This window comes from Scatophagus argus, chromosome 12, assembly GCF_020382885.2.
Source record: "Scatophagus argus isolate fScaArg1 chromosome 12, fScaArg1.pri, whole genome shotgun sequence".
Taxonomy (NCBI): domain Eukaryota; kingdom Metazoa; phylum Chordata; class Actinopteri; family Scatophagidae; genus Scatophagus; species Scatophagus argus.
In genome coordinates, this window is record NC_058504.1 from 18,739,686 (window position 1) to 18,761,384 (window position 21,699).

General features: G+C 41.8%; 4 protein-coding genes across 4 annotated transcripts; 2 read left to right on the forward strand and 2 right to left on the reverse strand.

Annotated features, from left to right (window-relative positions):
* Positions 1–8,805: 8,805 nt before the first annotated feature.
* On the reverse strand, positions 8,806–10,512 carry her11 (hairy-related 11). The gene is made up of 4 exons (XM_046406601.1): positions 10,356–10,512; positions 9,928–10,023; positions 9,724–9,817; positions 8,806–9,611 (listed from the first exon to the last, which is right to left on the reverse strand). The coding sequence occupies exons 1-4, from the start codon at positions 10,407–10,409 to the stop codon at positions 8,968–8,970; spliced, it is 888 nt and encodes a 295-aa protein (XP_046262557.1). The 5' UTR covers positions 10,410–10,512; the 3' UTR covers positions 8,806–8,967.
* A 2,303-nt stretch (positions 10,513–12,815) lies between these two features.
* Positions 12,816–14,203, forward strand: her5 (hairy-related 5). The gene is made up of 3 exons (XM_046406410.1): positions 12,816–12,992; positions 13,082–13,177; positions 13,289–14,203. The coding sequence occupies exons 1-3, from the start codon at positions 12,945–12,947 to the stop codon at positions 13,763–13,765; spliced, it is 621 nt and encodes a 206-aa protein (XP_046262366.1). The 5' UTR covers positions 12,816–12,944; the 3' UTR covers positions 13,766–14,203.
* Positions 14,204–17,211: 3,008 nt separating this feature from the next.
* On the reverse strand, positions 17,212–19,162 carry pfdn6 (prefoldin subunit 6). The gene is made up of 4 exons (XM_046406078.1): positions 18,966–19,162; positions 18,687–18,757; positions 18,444–18,568; positions 17,212–17,535 (listed from the first exon to the last, which is right to left on the reverse strand). Exons 1-4 carry the CDS (start codon positions 19,027–19,029, stop codon positions 17,415–17,417), a joined length of 381 nt encoding a protein of 126 aa, XP_046262034.1. The 5' UTR covers positions 19,030–19,162; the 3' UTR covers positions 17,212–17,414.
* A 150-nt stretch (positions 19,163–19,312) lies between these two features.
* On the forward strand, positions 19,313–21,575 carry mmgt1 (membrane magnesium transporter 1). The gene is made up of 4 exons (XM_046406076.1): positions 19,313–19,469; positions 19,775–19,827; positions 19,942–20,045; positions 20,752–21,575. Exons 1-4 carry the CDS (start codon positions 19,322–19,324, stop codon positions 20,906–20,908), a joined length of 462 nt encoding a protein of 153 aa, XP_046262032.1. The 5' UTR covers positions 19,313–19,321; the 3' UTR covers positions 20,909–21,575.
* Positions 21,576–21,699: the final 124 nt, after the last annotated feature.

Genomic DNA, 21,699 nt, shown 5'->3' on the forward strand with positions numbered 1-21,699 from the left:
GGCCTCCACGGCTCACAGAGAATCAGGTCAATAATAAAACATTACTGATAGCCTCAAGCTTTGAGCTGTGAAGAGATCATGTAATGGAGAGTATGCACGCTTACAGGGTTATGATGGATGGGAGGAGATACCTGCACAACCGCTCTGATGTTGTGTTTTTGTTGCTTGTTTGGAACCAACTCTGAGAAAAGCAGGAACATGCAAAAGTATTGTCTCTTCTCTGCATCATGAAGGCTTCTCCCTGCTGTGATGTTCTAGGACAGAAAAGCGGAGAAGAAAAAAGCTGATGACAGGGTACTTTCATGTTTCTTATCATGACACCTTATCAGAGTGATCTAGATGGGCCAGACAAAGTACCACCAGGTCCCCTAGCTTTGAGCAGAATTTCATCTGTTTCATCATATCTCCCTGTCTATAGTCCTCAGGGGAGATGGGAGGTTGGTGGTCTACGCATTTAGACCACAGTGAAAACAGAGGGGGGAGTCTGAATGACAGATAAGTCTAGTCATATTCAAAAGGACGTATCTGTGTTTTGTGAAGAACTTATAAATATGGATCTGGATGAGAAGAGAGAGACAAAAGGTCTGATAAACCACACACACATCGTCTCACGCAACACTTCTTAGGAGGAGATAGTGTGCTCATCTCTTTAATGTCCCTAAAGCTATAAGAGGGCTCATGTGAGGATTGATGCAACAAGATTTCAAAGGAAAACATTTTCAACAGGCATGCATTCTGCTTAAAAAAGACCAAATTATATAAAGGAATAACAAAACATTATGACAGATATACTAATACATCAGTGTATGGCTGTGACGCGGAACAAGCCGAGATGAAAGTCACAACCTTTGTCGTCACCATGTGCTGTGATGATGTTTCTGGACGTCACAAGATGTGTTTTGCACACAGCAGATGTGCAGGCCTAAACAGAAGTGGAGAGGGTGGAGTGATGTACAAGGAGTCAGTGTGAGTAACTAAAAGGAACTGCAAATCACAATCTGTCAAAAATAAATCTTAAATCCATATCTGCTGTTTTTTGTTATATGAAAGATTAAATAGTTTATATGCTAGCAGATCTTAGGCAGTGGTGCTTTGAGCTAAATTCTAATGTCAGCTAATGTCAACCTGCTAACATGCTCACAAAGACTGCTGATGCTAAGCAATTATAATGTTTACCATCATCACCAGCCTAGTTTAGTGTATAAGCATGCTAACCTTTCCTAATTAGCGAAAAACACACAGAAAAGCCAACATTTGGGGACAGGCTCATTTTAACATAATGCAACCCCCTTACAAGAAAAAAAAATAGAATGATTGGGTTATATTTCATTTAGGCTCTGCTTCATTGATTGACTTGATCTTAATTTTCCTTCATTCTGCGCCTCTGGTTTTTGGTTTACTTGGCCTGCTTTTAACCCTCTGAAAGTTGTGGTGAATCATCTGGCATTAACATATGTATCATATTGTATCATATGAATCATGAGCGTAATGTATTTTTACAGATTGTTGCAGAAGATTTTGGCATCTCCACCCTTGCAGTACAGAAGGTTGAGAAGTAAGGGGGAAAAAAACACTTTTTAATTCAAAAAGTTAATAAAATAAACTCTGTGCTCTTCTTGACTTTGGTTGTTTTTTCCTTCAGAAGCTGTGAAGAGCGTTATCCAAGGCTCTCCAGCAACTGAATGCCAGTTAGAAGAGCCGGCTGGTGCTCTTTAATATGAAACACCAGTGCCCGTCCCTCTGCTCCGGTCTATTAGAATAGTTTACCACACAGCATGCCATACCATTTGTTCAATATTTGCATGACAACTTCTCCAAAATGGAAAGACGCTACAAACACAGCCAAGAGGTCAAGTTCAGTGACTCCAGTCAGCTGAGGTGAAGCCTGCAGCAGGCAGCTCACAGCTAGCTGTTACTCAGAGCAGGCACACCCTTAATTATGCATGACTTTAGGCTTTAATATAACCTGATTTTTAAATGAGTGAAAATCACCCCATATATAGCTGTCATGAACAAGGAAATTAGCTTTTCACATGGGTTCTTTGGTAGATTGACTTGTTTTTGGAGCCAGCCTCAAGTGGTCATTCAAAGAAATGGTATTTTTGGCTCTTCCTCAGTGATTTAACTTCTCAGCCCTGGAGGTTACTGCCTCCGAATGACCCACCTGACTGATATTGCCATTTCTAGTGCTAACATAGCAAACAAGCATCACTATCTGGTTAATCACTGACCAGTGCGACACCGGTAAAAATTTCTCACTACTGCTAATAATGACTACCAGCACAATGAATGTCGCAGGTATTTGGCAGTGAAGGTGTATAATTTCCTCTTTTATCGTAGCTCTCGTTCAGTGCTTGTTCCTGCATGGAGCTGCTGCGGGAAATCCCAGAGCACACTCTGCTCATCTGCAAGTGTGCTGCCAGATGTCAGCTTATGACACTGTAATAAAAAAGCATTTTTTCCGAGCTTGTAATGTGTGTGTTGGAAGTCTATAAATAACTTGAACGCTGATTTGATTTGTTTGTTCATTCTTACTTTAGATTCAGATCAGTTTTGTCCTGCTGTGGTAAATTTGGAATAGTTTGAAACATGTGTACCAAGGTGGCTGTCATCTTTTATAAAGCTCTTTATCTCAGCTACAGTGTTAAACAGCTACTTTGAATTAAACCACAATACAAAATCAAACAGAACTGCAAATGAGACTAATTTTAGGCCTTTCTTAAGTGTGCTGTACATTGTTCTTGGCTTCAGACTCTACAGTCCCCGTCAGCAGAGGTGGAATTCTTACATGGTAGAGATAAGGACAGACTGCTCTATTTGTCAGTTCAAGGGGCCCCTTAAGGGCCTGGAGAATCTGATGTCCACACTCTCTCTCCTGCACTCTGACATTTTCTCAGCAGTATGAGGTTACATATGAGGAAAAGACATATACATCATCAAGCCTCTTTTTCAGCTAACAAAACGGCCTCTCGCTCCCATTTCTGACATCAGGGCAAAATGTCAAAAGTTCCCAAATGATTGCCATCAAAACAAATTGTTCGTCAAATGAGAATAGACAGGAGTTAGTATTTTTAGATGACCTATGTATCAGATGCTATTTTTATCGGCAGCTTCTGTTTGGTACGATGACCTGTGACCTGTGAGGTTGAATTTTAGAAAGGGGCAAAGAGAATAAAGTGTACCTAAGAACATCTCCTGGATTACAAACGCTCCAGGGTGAGAGTTTGCACCCTGCGGTAGCTGCAGACTAGCAGGGTCAAAGCCCACCCAAGGGGGGAGAGAAGACAGGGTCACAAAGGCTGAGGAGAATGCGTGTTCCCAGAACCAAAGCAGACAGCTCCAGACCCCAAACACAAAACACAGGAAAGCACTGGCAGACATGCATAAAAGGACTGATTCTTGATACTTTTCTGCAAAACCCCCAAGTTAAAAGAACTTGCTTCATTAGGTTAAAAGTTTACAAGATAAAGGTGACAGATGTGCCAATGTGATGAAGCCAGTAGAGACACAATTTCAGGTTAGATCTTGTTGACAATTAATTACGCTTCGAGTCTAAAGATATCTCCACAAAGTGCAGGGAAGATTACAATTTGGACAGGGCAAGTGAAGCAAATGACAATACACTATTGCAATGCAGTGGGGTCCCTCAGGAAGAAAACGTTATAGGATCTCTGAAAAGGAGGCCATTGTTCATCATCTGCAGTGAAATGACTTTTTAAAATTGAGAGGAAGAAAGGCAAACCACTGGACCAATATGATAGGAGCCCATGAAAGTGGAGAGCACTGATGCATGAGTGAAAAGCGCCTTATGTCAAATATAATTGTCCTGCCTTGAAAAACAAGCTAGCGATGTCTGATTTGATTCCCTCCTGTTTGGCTCAAGTTACTTCCTGTCTGCTTTAAGCATGTTTGCAGAGACAATCAACCTCCTGACCAGACTTTGGGATATTAAGGACAATGTCTTTGTACTCCGAAAAGCTTAATTTAATGGCCTCTGACCTTCTTTTTTTTCTTTTTTTTTTTTTTTTTTGGAAGTCAAACATCTTACGTAAAGTCCCAGAAAGGTCTTTAAAATCTTGGAACAATTTCAATTTCTTGCTGTATGACAGGAAATCAATACCACTCTCGCATCTGTACAGCAAATATGAAGCTACCACAAACAGCCACTAGCTTAGCTTAGTGGAAGGAATTGCATGCCTGACTCTACCTGAAAGTAGCAGAATCCACCTAACAGAATCTCTAATGCTAACTAATGCTGCTTCCAGTCTGTATACTGTTAAACTAACCCGCCGCAGGTGGAAGCTTCATGTTTACCAAACAGACATGACTGTTGTTTTCATTCTCTGACTGGAATAAGCATGGTTCCTAAAATGCTGAACTATTGCTTTGAGTTTTTTCTCTGTCACCAAACATTTGTGAGCAAACAAGCAATAATCAATGCAAAAGTTTTGGAAAAGATGAGTAAGAGGTTAGAGCCAGGCCAGCAGCTCTGTGAGCCTGTACAGCGGTGCTGAGCGAGATGCTAACATCAGTATATCTGCATTGACAATGCTAACATGCTGATATGAAGCAGGTGTAATGTTTAACATGTTCACCATCTTAGCCTGTCACGATAGTATGTTAAAATTTGCTTATTAGCATTAAGTATTTTTAAACAAAATTTTGACTCCATTCTGGTGCTAGATGAAGAACACTATCACTAAAGTTGACCCTGAGGGGTACAAGAATGCCTGTGCTGTAAATTTCATGACAATCCATTCAGTATTTGTTAAGACATTTCATTTTATTGTGCTGGCATGGACAATAAAGAAACTACTCATAATGTGATACAGCTTTCATTCTCACAATCTTCAATTAATTATCAAACATTCTTTCCAAAATAAGACCAAAACATTTTGGTCTTGCTTTTAGAAGTATGAATGGAGAAATGCAACCTGTTCAGTCAAGACAAAGTAGTCTCCCTTGGACCCTTGTCAGGCTCCATCCTGCATTGGTCCTCTGTCCTGAGTAGTTGGCTCCATGATGAGATGTCTGCAGTGGCCCTTCTCATGGCTTTTCTTTTGCCCATTGCTGCTGGCCTGCAAGCATGTCCAGCTGTCCCATCATTCTGTCAGCGCCACTGTCTCCCTCAGCCCCAGATTAAAAACGCCAAAGGGGCCGCGAGGAAAAGTGGCTTGCCCCTGTCTCTCAGGACTTATGTCAAAAATGTTTCAGTCCTCAGGTAATTTGCTACAGTCTGGGATCCTTTCACTATTACTTCAAAGAGCCTCGCAAAGAGAGGGAAAGAAAGAGAAATGAAAGGGAGGGAAAATGATATTTAGTTGTGGGTAGTGACAGATCTACATTCTTGAGTATTGACATGCGATCTGAGTGAGGAGTCCTCCTCTGCAGCAATCCTTAAATCTGACTGATAAAAAAGCACCGTGTCCATGGACTGTCTTCCAAAAGAGAGCTTAGTCAAACAAATTGAGTCAGTGCCAAAAGAATTCACAGTCACTCCATTACAGACAGACTACATGCTATTCAGTGAAATGTGCTATTGTTTCAGGGGTTAGAAAGTCATTCTAAATAATGGTTTATGCACATTCAAAGTTATTGAGGACAATGTATGTATGTAAGCTTTTTCTTTTTTTTTCACTTATACTTCTGCACATAAATTGAAATAATTTCCCTCAGTTGCCCAAGTACAATGGTTAACACTGTATGTGGGCAATTTTCTTATAGCTGTAATCCAACCCAAGGCAGGTATCCTTGATCTGGAAATAGGTTAAATGTCTGATTGAATTGGTGCACTTGTGTAAATGTTGGCAGGGAAAGCTAGTTCTTTCCTGTGTAAGATAATCCTCCACTATTGGACTTCAATATAAATTGGTTAAGACTTGTGGAACGAGGAAGAGAAACCAGAAATGTTGGTTAAATTCAACTTGGAGAAAATGCAGTGAATTTAGATTTATTCATACAGACTGATGACATAAGCCACTGGATCAGGGTGAATCAAAAGTATTTATTTTAAGAGAATTAAACATTTGACCTGGCAAATTTGTCACATGGATCAGAAGATCTGAGCTGTAGATTAACTGGATGTTTCATGGACAGTCATGATAAGCACCTGTTGTCAAGCTGCTGTCCTACATCCTACCACAGTACAGTCCAGTACAGTGTGCACTTTCATTGTTTGAGTTTGAGTGTATACTTTTAAGGTGTGCATGAGTGATGAAAGTGTGTGACAACAGCCCTGTCTCAGAATTTGAATTTTGAAACGCACCAACACAAAGGCATTCAGAGCTCCTCAGCAGGCTTTGACAAACCCGTGACGTCTCCACAGCATGAAGTCTCAAGTTTTCTCCGAATCAAGGAATGCATGGGTGCATTCGTGGCAAACAAAAACAGTGATTAAAGAGGGTAACCGGATCAGCTCTAATCAGCATGTCCTGAGAAAATGCCAAGGAGTTTTCAACCATTGTCAGGTCACTCCAAGAGGTGATCTCTTTCCCTATTAATTATGTTCCTTGCCGCAGCAATCGTCTTCTCCAGCGTGAGCGACCTTCTCTGCTTTCATATGTCTGTGCAGAATGATCAAAACATTTCAGAGAGACAGTGTGGAGAATTCAGCTCCCAGTGATGTGCCTGCCCTCTCATTTCTCTGACAGAGAACAATGGCCACCTCAGAACTAATGGCATTCGCGCAGAGAAAGCTTCTTGAGCGCAAAGCGGAGCAAAGAGGGAGAAAAATAACCATTAACCCAAGACGTGTTCTATCATGTGATAAATTTTGTTTTCTCAAGCCAAATCCTTCAGTCTCCTCCCTGCTGAAAATATTCAGAGCTGGTAATAAAGATTTGATCGCCACATAAAGAGCGGGTTAAGCAACGAGAGACAGAAAAGGGAAGGAAAGGGAATGCAGGAGAAGATAGATGATCTTGTGTCTGGGTCTTATCGGTGATGGAATAGCTCAATGACAGCCCCTTTTTATTATCCTCATTGTGAGAGGTCAGCAAGGGATGGAGATCACCTGCTCTGAGAAACAGCAACACTGTGTCAATGCTGCCCTCTGTTGATCAGAAGTTAATATTGTCTGACACAAGCTCACAACCATTTGCATACTTTGCTGTTGCCACTTGGGCCACTTGCCAAAAGCAGATATTGTGCAGAATAATCCATCCATCCATCCATTTTCTATACCGCTTATCCGTCAGGGTCGCGGGGGAGCTGGAGCCTATCCCAGCTGACTACGGGCGAGAGGCGGGGTTCACCCTGGACTGGTCGCCAGTCAATCGCAGGGCCAACACACAAAGACAAACAACCACACACTCTCACACTCACACCTAGGGGCAATTTAGAGTAGCCAATAAACCTAATGTGCATGTTTTTGGTATTGTGGGAGGAAGCCGGAGTACCCGGAGAAAACCCACGCAGGCACAGGGAGAACATGCAAACTCCACATAGAAGGGCCCAGACCGGGATTCGAACCTGGAACCCTCTTGCTATGAGGCGACAGTGCTAACCACTGCACCACCATGCCGCCCCGCAGAATAATCTATGTTGTATAAATGGATTTGAAATTATTTATGCATTAATGTGAACATCATTTTGGAGCTGATAAAGGCAAAGCTGTGGTTTAATTATTTTCTACACTGCTGGGTTGCTTGCATGAAAATAAGCCAAACGTTGCACAAAGGTGCAGTCTGATCCCAGACTTCCTGAACTGGAATTGTGGGCTAACAGATCTGATGGTGCCACTGCAGCAACTGTCTAAAGTCTTTGCAACTTTCACCAAAATGCAGGCCTGATTAAGCAGATTTTCTTTTCTTGTGCTATGAGTTGGCAAAACGGAGTCATGAAATCCATGACTCTGTTTTGTTTTCCTCAGAAACTGAAATTAATTAAACCTATCTCCTCCTACATTTTTTGCTCAGTTGACGTCAAAGTTGCTACTCAAATCAGAAACTGAGCCCATAACATCAAAATGTGACTATAAACAGATGCTTCAAGTTCTCACTAAATAAATCTTTATGAAGAATATGTTAGATGAGGTGAGATTAATTTAAGACACGCATGTCCAAAAATGATATATCTTATCCTATCTTATTTCACCCATTCTTCTTCCTTGTCAAAGCCTGACGCCACAATGCAAACTCAACTGCAGACCAAAAAATACAGAAGACACAGAAAAATGTTACAAGAGAGCATTAGAATAAACACTAAAGATAAATAATAGAAAGAATAGATAAGGAAAGGACAAATAAAATGATAACAATAGTTAGGAGCAGTTGCTAACGGTCTTGGATTTCACAGTAAATTATTTAAAAAGGTGCCAAACTACTCACAAACTTCTGAGAGGAGTAATCCTTGCGAGTTTCAAACATAGCATAACATCTGTTGTTCTGTGAGAATTGTGTAAACGTCCTCCTGAAAGATGTGTATTCGAAAGCAGCCGGACATTTCACAGCAGGAAATGAGAAATGGATATTAATGAATTATGGCTGCATTGCAGTCATGTGCCAGCTCACAGCCGTGCGATTGGCATACGGAAACACCATCATTAATTTTATTAGTTCCACCTTTGCTCTGACAAGTCTAACAAGCATCTGCACATTAGCCTTCATTAGAATCATCCCAAGCACCAAAATGCATGTTTTTAATGCCCACTATAGAGTAGCTCCTAGTTTTTTGTTTTTGCAAAGTGTAACTATCAGTGAACTCAAGGTCTGTGAGTGAACCTAAAATCTACAATTTGGTCTCACTGATTGTATAATTACACTAATAGGTAGAAAAATGCACAAACTGAGACTTGCCAGGTTCAAGTTTTATTTATAAGAAGAAATTGAAAATATAGACATTTAATAATATGTACACTATACATTCCCAGCATGGAGGGTTTCCCGTCCTCTCCTCAGACAATGGTCGCAGCTCGTCCCCACCAGGTGGCTCTGCTGCCCTCAGTTTGTCAGTCTCTGGTCCACTTCACTAAAACCAAGGCCTCCACATGGGTGAGGAGGAGCTTGACGGCGACCCCTCCCTCAGTGCAGGGTGTGGAGGGGGGCAGAGGAGGGCAGGAGGGCCAGAGTGAGGGACGGTGGGTGAGAAACTAAAGAAGGAGGTGTTGGAAGACAGAGGTGACAAGCTGGGTGGGAAGGAGAAGTGAGAGGCAAATGACGGGAAAGGAGGAGAGGTGGCATACGTGGAGAAAGAGGGAGAGAGCCAGGGAGAGGGAGGAGGGGACAGGTAGCCGTGACATGGTGTGGAGCAAGAGTGAGGCTGAAATGGAGACTGAGATGGAAGCAACAACTTTGGAGACTCTTCTTTGCTGTCAGATGTGCAGATGGCGTCACCAGATGTTGCGTGCAGCTGCTCAGCCGTCTCGGTCTCTGTCACCCTCTGACTGCGGTCTGGTTTTGTACTGTTTGACTGCTGGCTCTCTGTGTGATGTTTCAGCCTTTCAATCAGGCTTGTTCTCTGTGACGGCGTAATTTTGTGCATGTAGTAGGTCAGCTGGGCCACACACTGCTGAAAGCCTGCACTCTCTATGGTAAACAGAGTAGGAGCAATAGACTCTGGGTGATGAAGGCTTCCCACAGGAGCACAAATCCTCATGTCAGTGTTAGCAGCATCTGTAACAAGTGAAAAGGCCAGGGTGAGGGCTAAAACAAGAGTGTGAGGTTAAAACGCTGCAGCAGAGAGAGGGATTTTCAAGAAGATTTTTTTTATGTTTATCTGACTGACCATTGCTCAGGTTCTCCCCCTGTGTCCACTTCTGAAGATATTTCACAGCCAAGTCAAGAATCTCTGCTTTCTCTATTTTTGGATTCTGCAGTCGCTGTGAGTGATAACAGTGAAATGGGAGAGAGAAAAAAACAATTCCTCACTATAAGGTTTATGATTCCCTGTACATGTAAACGCTGATGAGACTTTCTCGACATGACTCACTGGATCAGATGTGTGGTTCAGCAGCAGACTTCTCAGCTCAGCTAGACTTTGATTGATTCGATCTCTTCTCTTCTTCTCCACAACGGGTTTCAGAACCTAGAAGGAGATAAACATTATCATGTGTTGGTATGGTGAAGTCATGTCACTCATACACGTGATCTACATGTATAGAGATGCAACTGGTGATACAAAGTTGTAATTTATAACATCTGATTTTATGGATACTAAACAGTCAGTGCTAAGAAAATCATACAGGTTGCCAGTCGTGTTTGTGGTTAAAAATGTTATTAATTCATGGATAAACCTGGCAACCCAATAATGTCTCATTCGTGGCTTAAAACTGCTCAGTAAAGACTTGTTATATAAAAGTTACAACTTAGAAACCCTTTGTGGTAGTGTGATGGAATGTATAGATTTGAAGTTCTTACCCTTTTTCTGGTCTTTCCATCTTCAGGAGTTGGATTTTGTAGCTTCCTGGTCATGTTTGGTCCAAACGACCTGAGTGGAGGCTGCAGCAGTTGAAACAGCCTCCTGCTGCCTGCTGGCGCTTTTAAGTACCGACCTCATGCTGCCTCTGATTGGCTGACAGGTGTGAGTGACGACACTTTAGTCGAAAATGTCCTCAGCTAACTTTTTAATGGGCCACGGATAAAATCGAAACTCAAGTCGAAACAGTGATCCGTTAGTGCTGTGTCTTTAAAATACCTTCGAGAACAATACTATTAAAGGCAATCATATTATCAGTAGGTAACCAATGGCATATTTGCACAAACGATAACATCAGGCGTAGTTTTATAGTTTCTATATTAAGCTTAAAAATTCAGTGTCTTTATTTCAGTGTCTTCCTACACAGGAAGTAAATGTGGAAAATGAATGTAACGAGTCTGGATGTCCATCTCTACATCATCATCATTTAGGCCGCTAATTTAATTAGGCTGAGCTTTATTCGTGACTTTTGAGGCTTCTCCGTGAAGTGAGACTATGGGAAACATTTTTTTTTCTCGTGGGAACAGAAATGAAGTGAGAAAGTGAGCAAATGAGGACATTTTACGATGTGTGAGACATCAACACTTTGCACTGAGTGTTAAGAAAGACCCATTTTGGGCCCATATGAAGACACTTTAATTTAAATTCTAGAAGCTTATGTATTTGCTTGTTTTTTGTTTTGTTGTTGTTGTTGTTGCTGTTGCTTTTATTTTTTGCATACATCCATGATGATAGGCCTAAACAAAGTAGATGTATGGACCACAAAAGGGAACAGGTCCAGTCTGAGAGACGTGATGAGGTGTGAGGATGATTATTACACCTGAGTGTTAAGTGTGCGCCGCTTCAGGTCAGCTTGATGCCTGATGTTTAGACTTCACACCCGATCCCCCTCCCCTCAAATCCGTTTGATTTGAACTCTTTTTGTCAGTGTGGCCGACACACCCGACGGGTCACGATATTAGAAGTCTACGGTCCATTTCTCTGCCACCAAAGAGGCGCGTCTTCACTAATTAGCTTCCATCACAGGCTCAGGCGAGCATATTATAGGACTTATTGGCTCCACGTGGCTCAAAAAGGCTGTGTGTGTGTGTGTGTGTAGAGACAGTCCACATCTGGACTATGGAAGTTGTATAGGTTCAAATCTGTCCCATGAAGTGAGTTTCCTTCGTTACCAAGAGTGATCTCCGAGCCTCCACTAATCGCCCTTCTCTTTGAAAACGGAAGTATCATCGCCTCTGAAAAGCCACTTAATCGGATCCCTGTGATCGGATCATCCCGGTGTTATCTCCACACTTGAGCCTATTATGGGGATCAGGGTGACAATAAATGCAGTGAGGGGTGTGTGTGTGTGTGTGTGTGTGTGGGAGGGGGGGGCACTACCCCCAAACTCAAAGCTCATTCAGTCAACCTTTGAAATGACACTTCTTAGAAACAGAAACTGAGTATTAAAACATGTGGCCGCTCCTGCACAGATCTTGCGCCATGCTCAGTCTCACCCACCGATCAGACAAACACACAAACGCTCCTTCACACGACACGTTCAGGTGTGAATCGGCCAGTTTGGCTCTATAACCCCTGTTTGGAGGTATGTGTGTGTGTGTGTGTGTGTGTGTGTGTTTGGGGGTGTTATCATAACATTCCTGTATTTTTAGCAGTCTTCTCATAGGCAAATTTTGTAGCCTACTTTTCATTCCACTTTTAATTTGTCTGACAGGCTGAAGGATCTCATTCTTCCTAAACTAATTAACCATTTATATAAAAAAAACTTGGGTTAGCTGGAAAACGGAGTGTCACAAAGCTGAAAACAGGACTGTTTTTCTTAGCTCATGAAAACGAACTTTTCGGTGGTTCTCTCACGACAGCGACACCACAAACACGCCATCATCTCACGAAACACGAGTCATTGCTGTAGATTAAACCACACAACAGTATGTAGTCGGAAGCAATTAAACATAGTGCAACATTAAACAACTGAAAATATAAAATGAAACACATAAATTAATGCACGTGTAAAACTGGCAGGGCCAGTTTACAGCAGAATGAGTACTTTTCCTAACACTAAAAACTTTGCAATGAACACTGAGTACTTTTAGCGAGTAATTATTCCCCCATCACTGCTGATACCGCTGTATCGGAATGACTTGAAGCAAGAAAATGATTTTTCATGATTTAGGTGAACTAACCCTTTAATGCACTGAGAAACCCAAACACAGACCACAGAGTAAACCCCGTCTATTTGAGGTTACTCAGTTAAATTTTCACATTTTCAGGCACTTCCGTTCTGCAAACGATATGACTCGCGATCGGCTGCAGAGTTCAGCTCAAGTCAAAGTAAAGGACTGCACTTGCGTAAACATTTTCTTCAGTGCCAGGGCCGCGTGCTGCTGAATGAATGAGAGGCGTGTCCCGCGGGGGCGGGGCTATCCGCAGGCACATTAACAAATTGCCAGGAGGAAACAAACATGCCATTTTCATTTTGATTTCGCTGTAAGGAGACAAACAGACACGAGCCAACTTTTTTTTTTGTCAACATGAAGGCCTTTTCTCCAGAGTCTCCTCGCCAAAGGACCGTGAGAAAGGTACGCTGCTGCACTTTGCACTTTTTAAGGCTTTCTTTCATGTTGTTCGCGGTTATCATTGTAATATTTTCGGGTTTTTTTCCCCAAAGTTCTCAAAACCCCAGATGGAGAAACGCAGACGGGAGCGGATCAACCACAGTCTGGAGACATTACGACTCATGATGCTGGAGAACACCAGCGATGAGGTAAAACCCGTGCGTCACGACTTTGTTTGACTCTAATCCTGATGTCCTCTAATGTCAGGCTATTGCTCTATACTTTATGCCTGATTAGTTCTCTCACATTACTCCGTTCAGAGCCTGAAGAATCCAAAGGTGGGGAAGGCAGAAATTCTGGAGAGTGTTGTCCAATTCCTGAAGACAACGAAAGAGGTGGACCGGGCTCACCGGGGCGCAAAAACGGACCTGTCCAGGGCGCAGAGCCCGACCTGTGCCAGCCAACACAACTACCGTGACGGCATGAGGTCCTGCCTGCTGAGGGTCAGTCACTTCATAGCCAGCAAGACCCAGGAGTTAATGGAAACCGGTGGCGATGTCACCCAGGCTTCTCCCCCGAGCCACCCCCCCTCCTCCCCCGGACACGTCCACAGGTCACGGATACCCTGTCCTGCTGGTGACCCCTCTGCTGTGTCTCCTCAGCTCCAGTATCACGGGATCGCTCGCTCACACCTTACCCGGATGAGCGGCCTCCACTGTGACACCAGGGAGCTGGTCTCCCCCACGGCAGCCTCCACGCACATCACCGATCTCGTGTGGAGGCCCTGGCCTCAGTGACACTTTGACACAGATGTTTATTTTGACAGGCTCGGTGTTGTTGATGCCGACAGACTGTAAATATGTATTTTATTGTACAGGCTTGATTCTTTTGTACAGTGAAGCTATTTTTAAGTTATCCACTTTCACGAGGCCTTTTTGCTTTAAGGTTCTCCTTATTTCCACGCGCGCTGTATTTACTTCTTCTTTTGGAGCTGAGCTGTAAATATGTGACGGTGTAGGCGGCAGTGTCCGCAGGTGGTTTTTTTAATACATGAGTACACAGGAAACGCGTGCGTAAAAAAATCTGCTTCGATTTTTGTAGCTTGATCAGGTTTACGATTTTATTTTTTATTTTTTCCTGTCCTTGCTTTGAGATGTATATGTGAGACATGATTGTGCTTGCTGAATTCTCTGTCCACGTTTACAATAAAAGTACAATTTCCTGATCTTCCCGGATCCGGAGTGGCCAATTCGCTGTGTGAATAGCTTGTACTTGAGGAGCCTTCCAGCTGCCTCTTGAATCAAAGTGGGGTACACCCACAGGACAGTTAGCACATACTTTGTCCGGTTTGGACAGCAGTTATTTCTATTGATATGATGAGGGTGGTGAGTGCAGTTTTTCAGGTGTACAAAAGCACATGAGAGCAGTCATTCACACACTGTCCAGCATGCAGACTGCTTCAGGTGTGGCAGCTCCCAATCTACAAACTCTACAGCTCAGACCCAGCATCTACGGCTGTGTGTGTGTGTCCAGTGTGAGGTTTGATCTTTTCGATTTAAAACAAATCAGTGCAATCGACGCTGCGTGCCAACTGTCTGTTGTGTACCACAGTTGTATCTTATCTCTGAAACCAAACCAAGAGCGCGCATCTGCATTTCCCTGTCAGCCGATCTTTCTTAATTAGGGTCGCAATAACATAGTTGATCTGTCTGGTAGAAATGCTGCCCAGTCCATTTACGATTTTGCCAACAAAAAATAAATGATGTTGCAAACAAAGACTGCAGTTAAAAGATGTTTTACAAGTCAGGCTATTTCACGGAATCTGAAGTGTTTTTAGTAGATGGGATGAAACTGTTTGCTGGGGAGTGTTGACGGTGTGTTAATGGCTTTTCTACATGTGAAAAAGTAAGTAAATCAACACATCAACAGACTGGTGTCATAAGTGCTGTGTGAAGTGGCCATTTTTCTTTTACTGTAAATACCAGAGCAATGCAGCTGTTAACAGCTCATTTAAATCATCACAACAACTGACTTACGACTGAGTTTAAGTTGGTGAAGATTATTATTATTATTGTTGATAAAGCAGGGAATCTCTGCTGTCTTTCCACATGTCCTCCATCGGCATGTCATTTGGACACGCGACATCTTCAGTGTTAGAAACTTCCGATCAGGATAAGATCATTTCATTATTATTTTTATTATTATTGTTATTATTATTATTATTATTATTATACAGCCATGATGTGGAAATTAAATTGTGATTACACAGTTCTATTATATATTATATTATAGTTTTTATATTTAGGCTGTGCTGGATAAGTTAATCAAGTACTCAAAAATAATCTATAGAATAAAAAATAAAGTAGTCGTTTAACTAATCAACATAAATAACAAGCAAAGCGAAACAAACAAACGGTCATCGGGTCTCAACAGGCACTGCCCCGGCACTTTCTTTGCTTGAATCACTTTTTATCAGAGACTGTACGTCTGCAGATATTTAACTTGAATATACGAACATTTTTCTGAGATGAGAAGTGAAATTCACTATTCAAGCTTTCCCGTGAGGCTTTGCTTGGGTTTGCTATGGGATACTCACATTCCTTCCTAACCTTTCTGAAAACGTCCCTTTTCAAAGCAGGTGTTAGTCCCGCTGGGCTGATCTCTGGACAGGATGCTCTTTTGTGCGCTTTTAAGCGCAGATCTGCTAAAGAACAGCCCACAGGACTAAGTAAATCAATTAAAGCTGCAACCAGATTAGGGTTTCATCCGAGAGGACGTCTGTGTAAATGGAGCTCAACCTGATGGCAGTGGCAGAATTTATTGTCAGTGTGAAGGGAATAAGGATTAGTCCAATGTGGATGCATCTTAAAGGTCTTTAGTGTGTTTACTTTAGGCAAAAACATGAGGACATTTCATCCCAGACAGACCGCAGAATGACCTTAAGACAAGAAATTTGTCCCCCACCACACCACACTGCACTAAACTTCAGTCAGCTGTTGTCTCTGTGGGACTGACTGTTGGTTTTTATCACATTGATGCGAGTACAACAGCCTAAACGTGAAGTGACAAAACACCTTTTGGCCTCACTAACAAACCATTTGATAGCGACAGTTCACAGCTGGCTGTATATATACATATATATAGATATACACTGTGGGCACCTACTCCTCCTGGAGTAATTTAATGCTGTTACTTAGCTCTTAGCTGGTGGATTTTCTTTGGCTGTCAAAGTCGTTGTCCTGCGTTTGTAAATAACCTTTAACGAATCGAATCGCCATGTTTAACAGAACTTCCGAGATTATGGGGTTTTTTTAGATTTATTTTGGAAAAGGTGTATCGGCCCGGGACACCAGTGGCCACGTGTCGGACAGTTTTTGAAGCCTGCTAGGCCCATTAAAAGAGCGCCATACGTCAGGGTGTTAATGGGTTGGCTGCTGCCCACGCGCCAGAGGTGACAGGCTCGTGCACGAAAACAGCCCTTTGTGTTGCAGTGTTATTATTGCGCGCGCGTGCGTGTGTGCTTGTCAGGTATTTGTAACCAAAATTCAACAAGGCTCTAAAACCTGTACTTGTAAGCTCCTATTTCCGTGCAGCCCCATTTTTTGGAGCAAAACAATCTCATCTCGTTCAGTGTGTGTAATCATTCTGAGCTTTGGCTTAAATGTGCTTCCCAGAACGTTGGAAACCAGGATCGGGTGTGCGTTGGTTTGCTACAGACATTGTATCATTTTTAAATTAATTTATGAACACATTTTCTCATGTTAAATTGTAGTCTACTGGCGTCATGAACGGTGTGACATAGTGCAACGTACACTTCAGGTGATTCAGACCTGGGAAATTAGCAAAGATTTAACTCATTACACAGGGTAATTCCAACCATAACCGTTTACCATAAATGTTAAGTCAGACTTGATATCTTGGCTGTTTGTCCTGATTTTGCAGTGGGTCATTAATGAGGTTTTTATTGATAATACTTTGTACATCATGGCTCATGTTGCCAAAATCCTCAGCTGGTGGTAGACGGTGTGGGAAAGCACATTCATTAACATGAACAATGCTGCACCGCTGTGCTTTTTGTCATTGCTGCCACTGTTGGGTGGGGGGCCACCAGCCTGCCCCTGCAATTAATGTAAATGTACAACAGAAGCAAGCACAAACACACACAGAGGCACAGCACAATCCTATGTTGTGTAATCCATCAGTTAAATATTAGGCTGAGGCAATTAAAACTAAAGGGAAACCATTCGTGAAAAACATGTTTATTAGTAACAAGAGAAAAGTCACAGTCAACACACTGCCAACGAAAGTCAAGATACAAGCAGAATTTACTCAGCTTTATGCTGTAGGTTTACATTACATTACGACTAGCCACTTTTATGTAATCTGTGTGTGTGTGTGTGTGTGTGTGTGAGAGAGAGAGAGAGAGCATGCAGCTGTAAGCCTTGATCAGGCTTTGCCAACAGCCAGGCCCTGAGCTTTCTGAAACTCCTGCTGTAAACTGGCCAAGACTTCTCGATGCTGCTCAGATTTCTTTTCCAAGTCCTTCAGGTGCGTTTCATACCTTTGACTGAGGACAAAAAAAAAAAGAAAAAAAGACATAAAAGATTAAACATTTACATACATCAAATATGTTCACACTTGAGATGTTGGACAGAGAGATAAATAAAACAATAAAACGCAGAAATATGTTAATGAGTCTAAGGGCGAATTAGTAGTGAGTCTACTGATAGTGACACTCATGGGTCCTTGTTGCTATTTCACTTGATTCCAACAGAGGGCGCTACATTCATTCAGACTGGACTAATGGCCTCTGGTAGACTCATACTCAATCAATTTATTAGTCACATTAGTGGTTGTAGACAGAGACATGAGTAAGGATGAATGCTTTAAAAAAGAGAAAAACTGATCAGAGTGGGCATCTAAACATTTAGTCACAAGGGTCAGTTCAAAGGCAGCACTCCCTGCAGGTGACCCTGACATCCTTTCTTATCCCACCTGTTTTCATAAATACATTTGTAGAGTCATACTCCTGCCATACTTTGTATATTCCAGCTGTGTCACACCTCTTTTATAAGACATGGGTGCCAAAACGACTTTTGCAAAGGATACACCTGTGCATTCTCTCTTACAGCTCCACCAGTAAGCCTACTATCTCAAGCTGCAATTTAAGAAATGAGATATCCATAAAAGATGGTACATTGAAATCGATTTCCAGATCACAAACAGGAGGACAGAGGAGATGAGGGGACACAAAACAGCAAAATAAGGAAGAACCCCATGTGAACGGTGGGGACAATATTTGGACGAAGACCCAGTCCCTGAACTGGGACACGATTCCTGAAGCAGTTTAGAGCAGGTGTGGATCAGCATAGTACTGCATGTTGACATTATTAGGAACTGAGACGCAGTTTTCTTTTTTTTTACTTACCTGGTGGGACTGGATGAACTCTAACAGAAGAATAAACTTAGACTTACATCTCTCCATTGATGTACTCCAGCCTTTTTGTGACTGTGGCTTTGGCCTCATCCAGGTCTTGCTTCACTAATACTGGACCGATAAGCTTATAAACTGTGTTTGTGCTATCCAGCAGATCAAACTCCTGAAAAGACAAAAAGAGATTAGATTTAAAACTGATCAGTCTTGACCAGGCGAGTAACACTGATACCAGTCGTGACAGAGAAAAAATCTTTTGAAAAGGGAAAAGAAAAGTTAGTTACCTCTTTGACAATGTTGTTCTCTGTCAGCTGCGTCTCCAGCTTTTGTCTGGCTGACATGCTCTTGCTAACATCTGAACAAAAGACAGATACTAGTAAATAAATCTATTGAGTCTATTTTTTTTATGTAATGGCAGTATTCTTGCAACTACAAATAATAGTTTAAAATTACAATTAATGGATAACGAACTCATTTAACGCGACCAGGTGTCCTAATATGGTTAGTTCGCTTGCCACAACATGGCACGGCAGAGAAACCATGCAATACTAAATAGTACCTACCTTTCTGAATCACTGTATATTTTTCTAATTCAGCTTTCAGCTTCTTTTGAATGGCGTCTGCCATGTCTGTGTTTGATCGTTAAACTAGTATAGACGGTCCAAATGTATTAAAAAGATATGAGGCTAAATGTGGTATGACATGAAAGCGCAATGTTAGCTAACAGGAAAGGACAGAGGCTACAGCGGATGTTACCCTTTCCCTTCAAAGTAAGAGCTCGCCACTATTTTTGGGTTATGTCCATGACAAATAAATTAGTTCATCATAAAATTTCAAATTGGATATACTCTCACTGATTTTATGTAGTTGTTGATGTTTTTGACCATCTATATGATACATTCATGTTCATAACTTGGTCATGTTCGCGGCTGTTTTTACGACATTGTTTTACGACACTGCACACAGTCGCTCATCTCCCTGGTTTAAAATGGCGTCGTCGTTTTGGAAAGGTGTTGTCGGAATAGGACTCTTTGCTTTAGCTCATGCAGCTTTCTCTGCGGCACAGCGTAAGTTTCAATGCACAGAGTGAAAACACAGGTCTCATTTTCTGTTCTTATTTCAGGAGGGCTCCGTTGTCTGCCGGAACGGTTATAAAACAGCAGCTTGGGCCTTTCGGTCCAGCAGCTAGCTAACTGGACGCTAGCGTAGCTTCGCCCCGTTCAGACTCATTCACAGGACTAAAAGACTGAAATATTCATTGTGAATAGTATAGTATAGTATTCATCCAGTGCGTCTCGGTTGTCTATTTACATCTGCCATAGTGTAAAGGTGTTGAATTGAATTGCTGACTAAAATGCATTTTTCCCATCAGATCGGTCATACATGAGACTCACAGAGAAGGAAAACGAGACACTACCGATTGATGTGAGTGTCTTTCATCCTAATGCAGTCATTTTTTTAAATCTCCGCCATCTTTCACTGCAAACCCACTGTGGCTGATTGTTATTTTCATCGTTGTCTTTTTTTCTGTTTTTGCAGATTGTATTGCAGACTCTATTATCGTTTGTGCTGACCTGTTATGGTATTGTCCACATTGCTGGAGAGTTCAAAGACATGGACGCCTCCTCAGAGCTGAAAAACAAGTAAGTGGAGCTGACACCCTGCTGCACCTTCCTCCCTTGATAATGTAGTTGTTTGTGTCCTATGCCCCAGGGGAACGATGCTCACCACCTCTACTATATTTATAGCAACCCACCATGACTTTGGAATTTTGAGTTGGTATGCTATTATGTTATTTTGTGGCCAATATGTTGTGAAGGGCAGGTGCAGCTTAACATCATAGATGGTGTTTTTATTAAATATGTGAAACATAATGTAAATACCAGACTGTAAAAAAAAAAAAAAAAAAGAAAAACACCAGTGGTTAATTTATGCCCAAAAATTGAATTGCTTAATGCCACAGACCTCTTCTCTTCTTTGTTTTTAATGTCTTAATTCCTCATTGATAGCACATGCAATAGTATGTCATATCGCCATGTCCACAGTTTCACAGAAGATAATGTATAGCAGTAGGTTTTTGAGTTGTGTGAACGGTTTAATTCCTTGCTCACTGGTCCGAACTAGACTTTTAAGGGAAGAGATAAAGGTTTTTAAGGCATGCAGAGGTCACTGTAAGAGAGGTTTGTCCTGTGTGGCACATGCATTATTGCACCTGCTGCTGTAGGTGTCCAACATGGCTGTGTTTAAAGCTGAAAATTATTTCCATGTGAGTATTTTGAGAATGAGATGGTGCGATATTAGTCTAATACATAATGTCCCTACATAATTTTATCCTTTTACTTTCTTCAGAACATTTGATACACTGAGGAACCACCCATCCTTTTACCTTTTCAATCATCGGGGTCGGGTGCTATTCCGCTCACCAGAGGAGGAGCCCTCTTCTGTACACAACCAGCAAGCTCTTCCCAATCCCATACGGCTACGCAAGCTGGAGCATTTGCACTGACTGGCCTCGTGTAACATCATCAACATCAGATAAAATTTGTTTTTGTTAGACAGAAGGGGGAAAAAAATGAGAATTCATCTTCCTCTAATTTGTATTTGTACATAAACTAATATGCAGTCCAGACAAGCATCTCATCTCTGTCCATAAAAGTGGGCGCCACCATATACAGCACTGACTGTGCCAACTCTTCAGTACTTTAAGATTTCTTTGTATATATACAGTATGTGATTGCTTTGGAGTCTTAAGACACAGACGTCAACCTTTTTGTCACTACTGAACTGAATTGGGAAGTTGCTCTCCTTTGTGTCTCTCTTGTATGAAGGGCATAAAAATGTTTAATTTCATCAACACACCAGTCTTCAGCAGCTGTCTGGACAACATTTTGTCAACTGAGTTTTGTTGTAGGACTTTAGGACCCCTTTGTTTCCTTGATGATTTCCTGGAAGCATAAAGACTCATTTGTACATCCTGTTTTCATGAAAAACGTTTGAGTTATGACACAGGAAATCAACTCAAGATGATGTGAGAACAAAAAACATGATACTGTGTACATTGGGCACATAGAAAGAAATGGTGCATTCATTTGGGTGAAGTTTATTTTTCCTTCATTTTACATTTTGTTAAGCCTCAACATGTTTTTAATTTAATAAAATGCATACAGATTTTACAGAGTGTGACGTTTTCTTATGTCTCATTCAGAGGCTGAATTATTGCTGTTCATGAAAGGGGTCGAATGTGAGTTCTGCAAACTGTAGAGGATGATAAAAGACAACTGAAAGGCATCAGTGCTG

What these genes read in the sequence shown, in the direction of transcription:
- her11 (XM_046406601.1), bottom strand. Translation starts at nt 10,409, where the DNA reads ATGACCAGGAAGCTACAAAATCCAACTCCTGAAGATGGAAAGACCAGA. An exon ending in ATGGAAAGACCAGAAAAAGG is followed by an intron (nt 10,024 to 10,355) that starts GTAAGAACTTCA and finishes ATCTCCTTCTAG; the next exon opens with GTTCTGAAACCCGTTGTGGA. An exon ending in GGGGGAGAACCTGAGCAATG is followed by an intron (nt 9,612 to 9,723) that starts GTCAGTCAGATA and finishes CACTTGTTACAG; the next exon opens with ATGCTGCTAACACTGACATG.
- her5 (XM_046406410.1), top strand. Translation starts at nt 12,945, where the DNA reads ATGAAGGCCTTTTCTCCAGAGTCTCCTCGCCAAAGGACCGTGAGAAAG. An exon ending in GCCAAAGGACCGTGAGAAAG is followed by an intron (nt 12,993 to 13,081) that starts GTACGCTGCTGC and finishes TTTTCCCCAAAG; the next exon opens with TTCTCAAAACCCCAGATGGA. An exon ending in TGGAGAACACCAGCGATGAG is followed by an intron (nt 13,178 to 13,288) that starts GTAAAACCCGTG and finishes TACTCCGTTCAG; the next exon opens with AGCCTGAAGAATCCAAAGGT.
- pfdn6 (XM_046406078.1), bottom strand. Translation starts at nt 19,029, where the DNA reads ATGGCAGACGCCATTCAAAAGAAGCTGAAAGCTGAATTAGAAAAATAT. An exon ending in AGAACAACATTGTCAAAGAG is followed by an intron (nt 18,569 to 18,686) that starts GTAACTAACTTT and finishes TTGTCTTTTCAG; the next exon opens with GAGTTTGATCTGCTGGATAG. An exon ending in GAGTACATCAATGGAGAGAT is followed by an intron (nt 17,536 to 18,443) that starts GTAAGTCTAAGT and finishes TTTTGTCCTCAG; the next exon opens with TCAAAGGTATGAAACGCACC.
- mmgt1 (XM_046406076.1), top strand. Translation starts at nt 19,322, where the DNA reads ATGTTCGCGGCTGTTTTTACGACATTGTTTTACGACACTGCACACAGT. An exon ending in AGCTTTCTCTGCGGCACAGC is followed by an intron (nt 19,470 to 19,774) that starts GTAAGTTTCAAT and finishes TTTTCCCATCAG; the next exon opens with ATCGGTCATACATGAGACTC. An exon ending in ACGAGACACTACCGATTGAT is followed by an intron (nt 19,828 to 19,941) that starts GTGAGTGTCTTT and finishes CTGTTTTTGCAG; the next exon opens with ATTGTATTGCAGACTCTATT.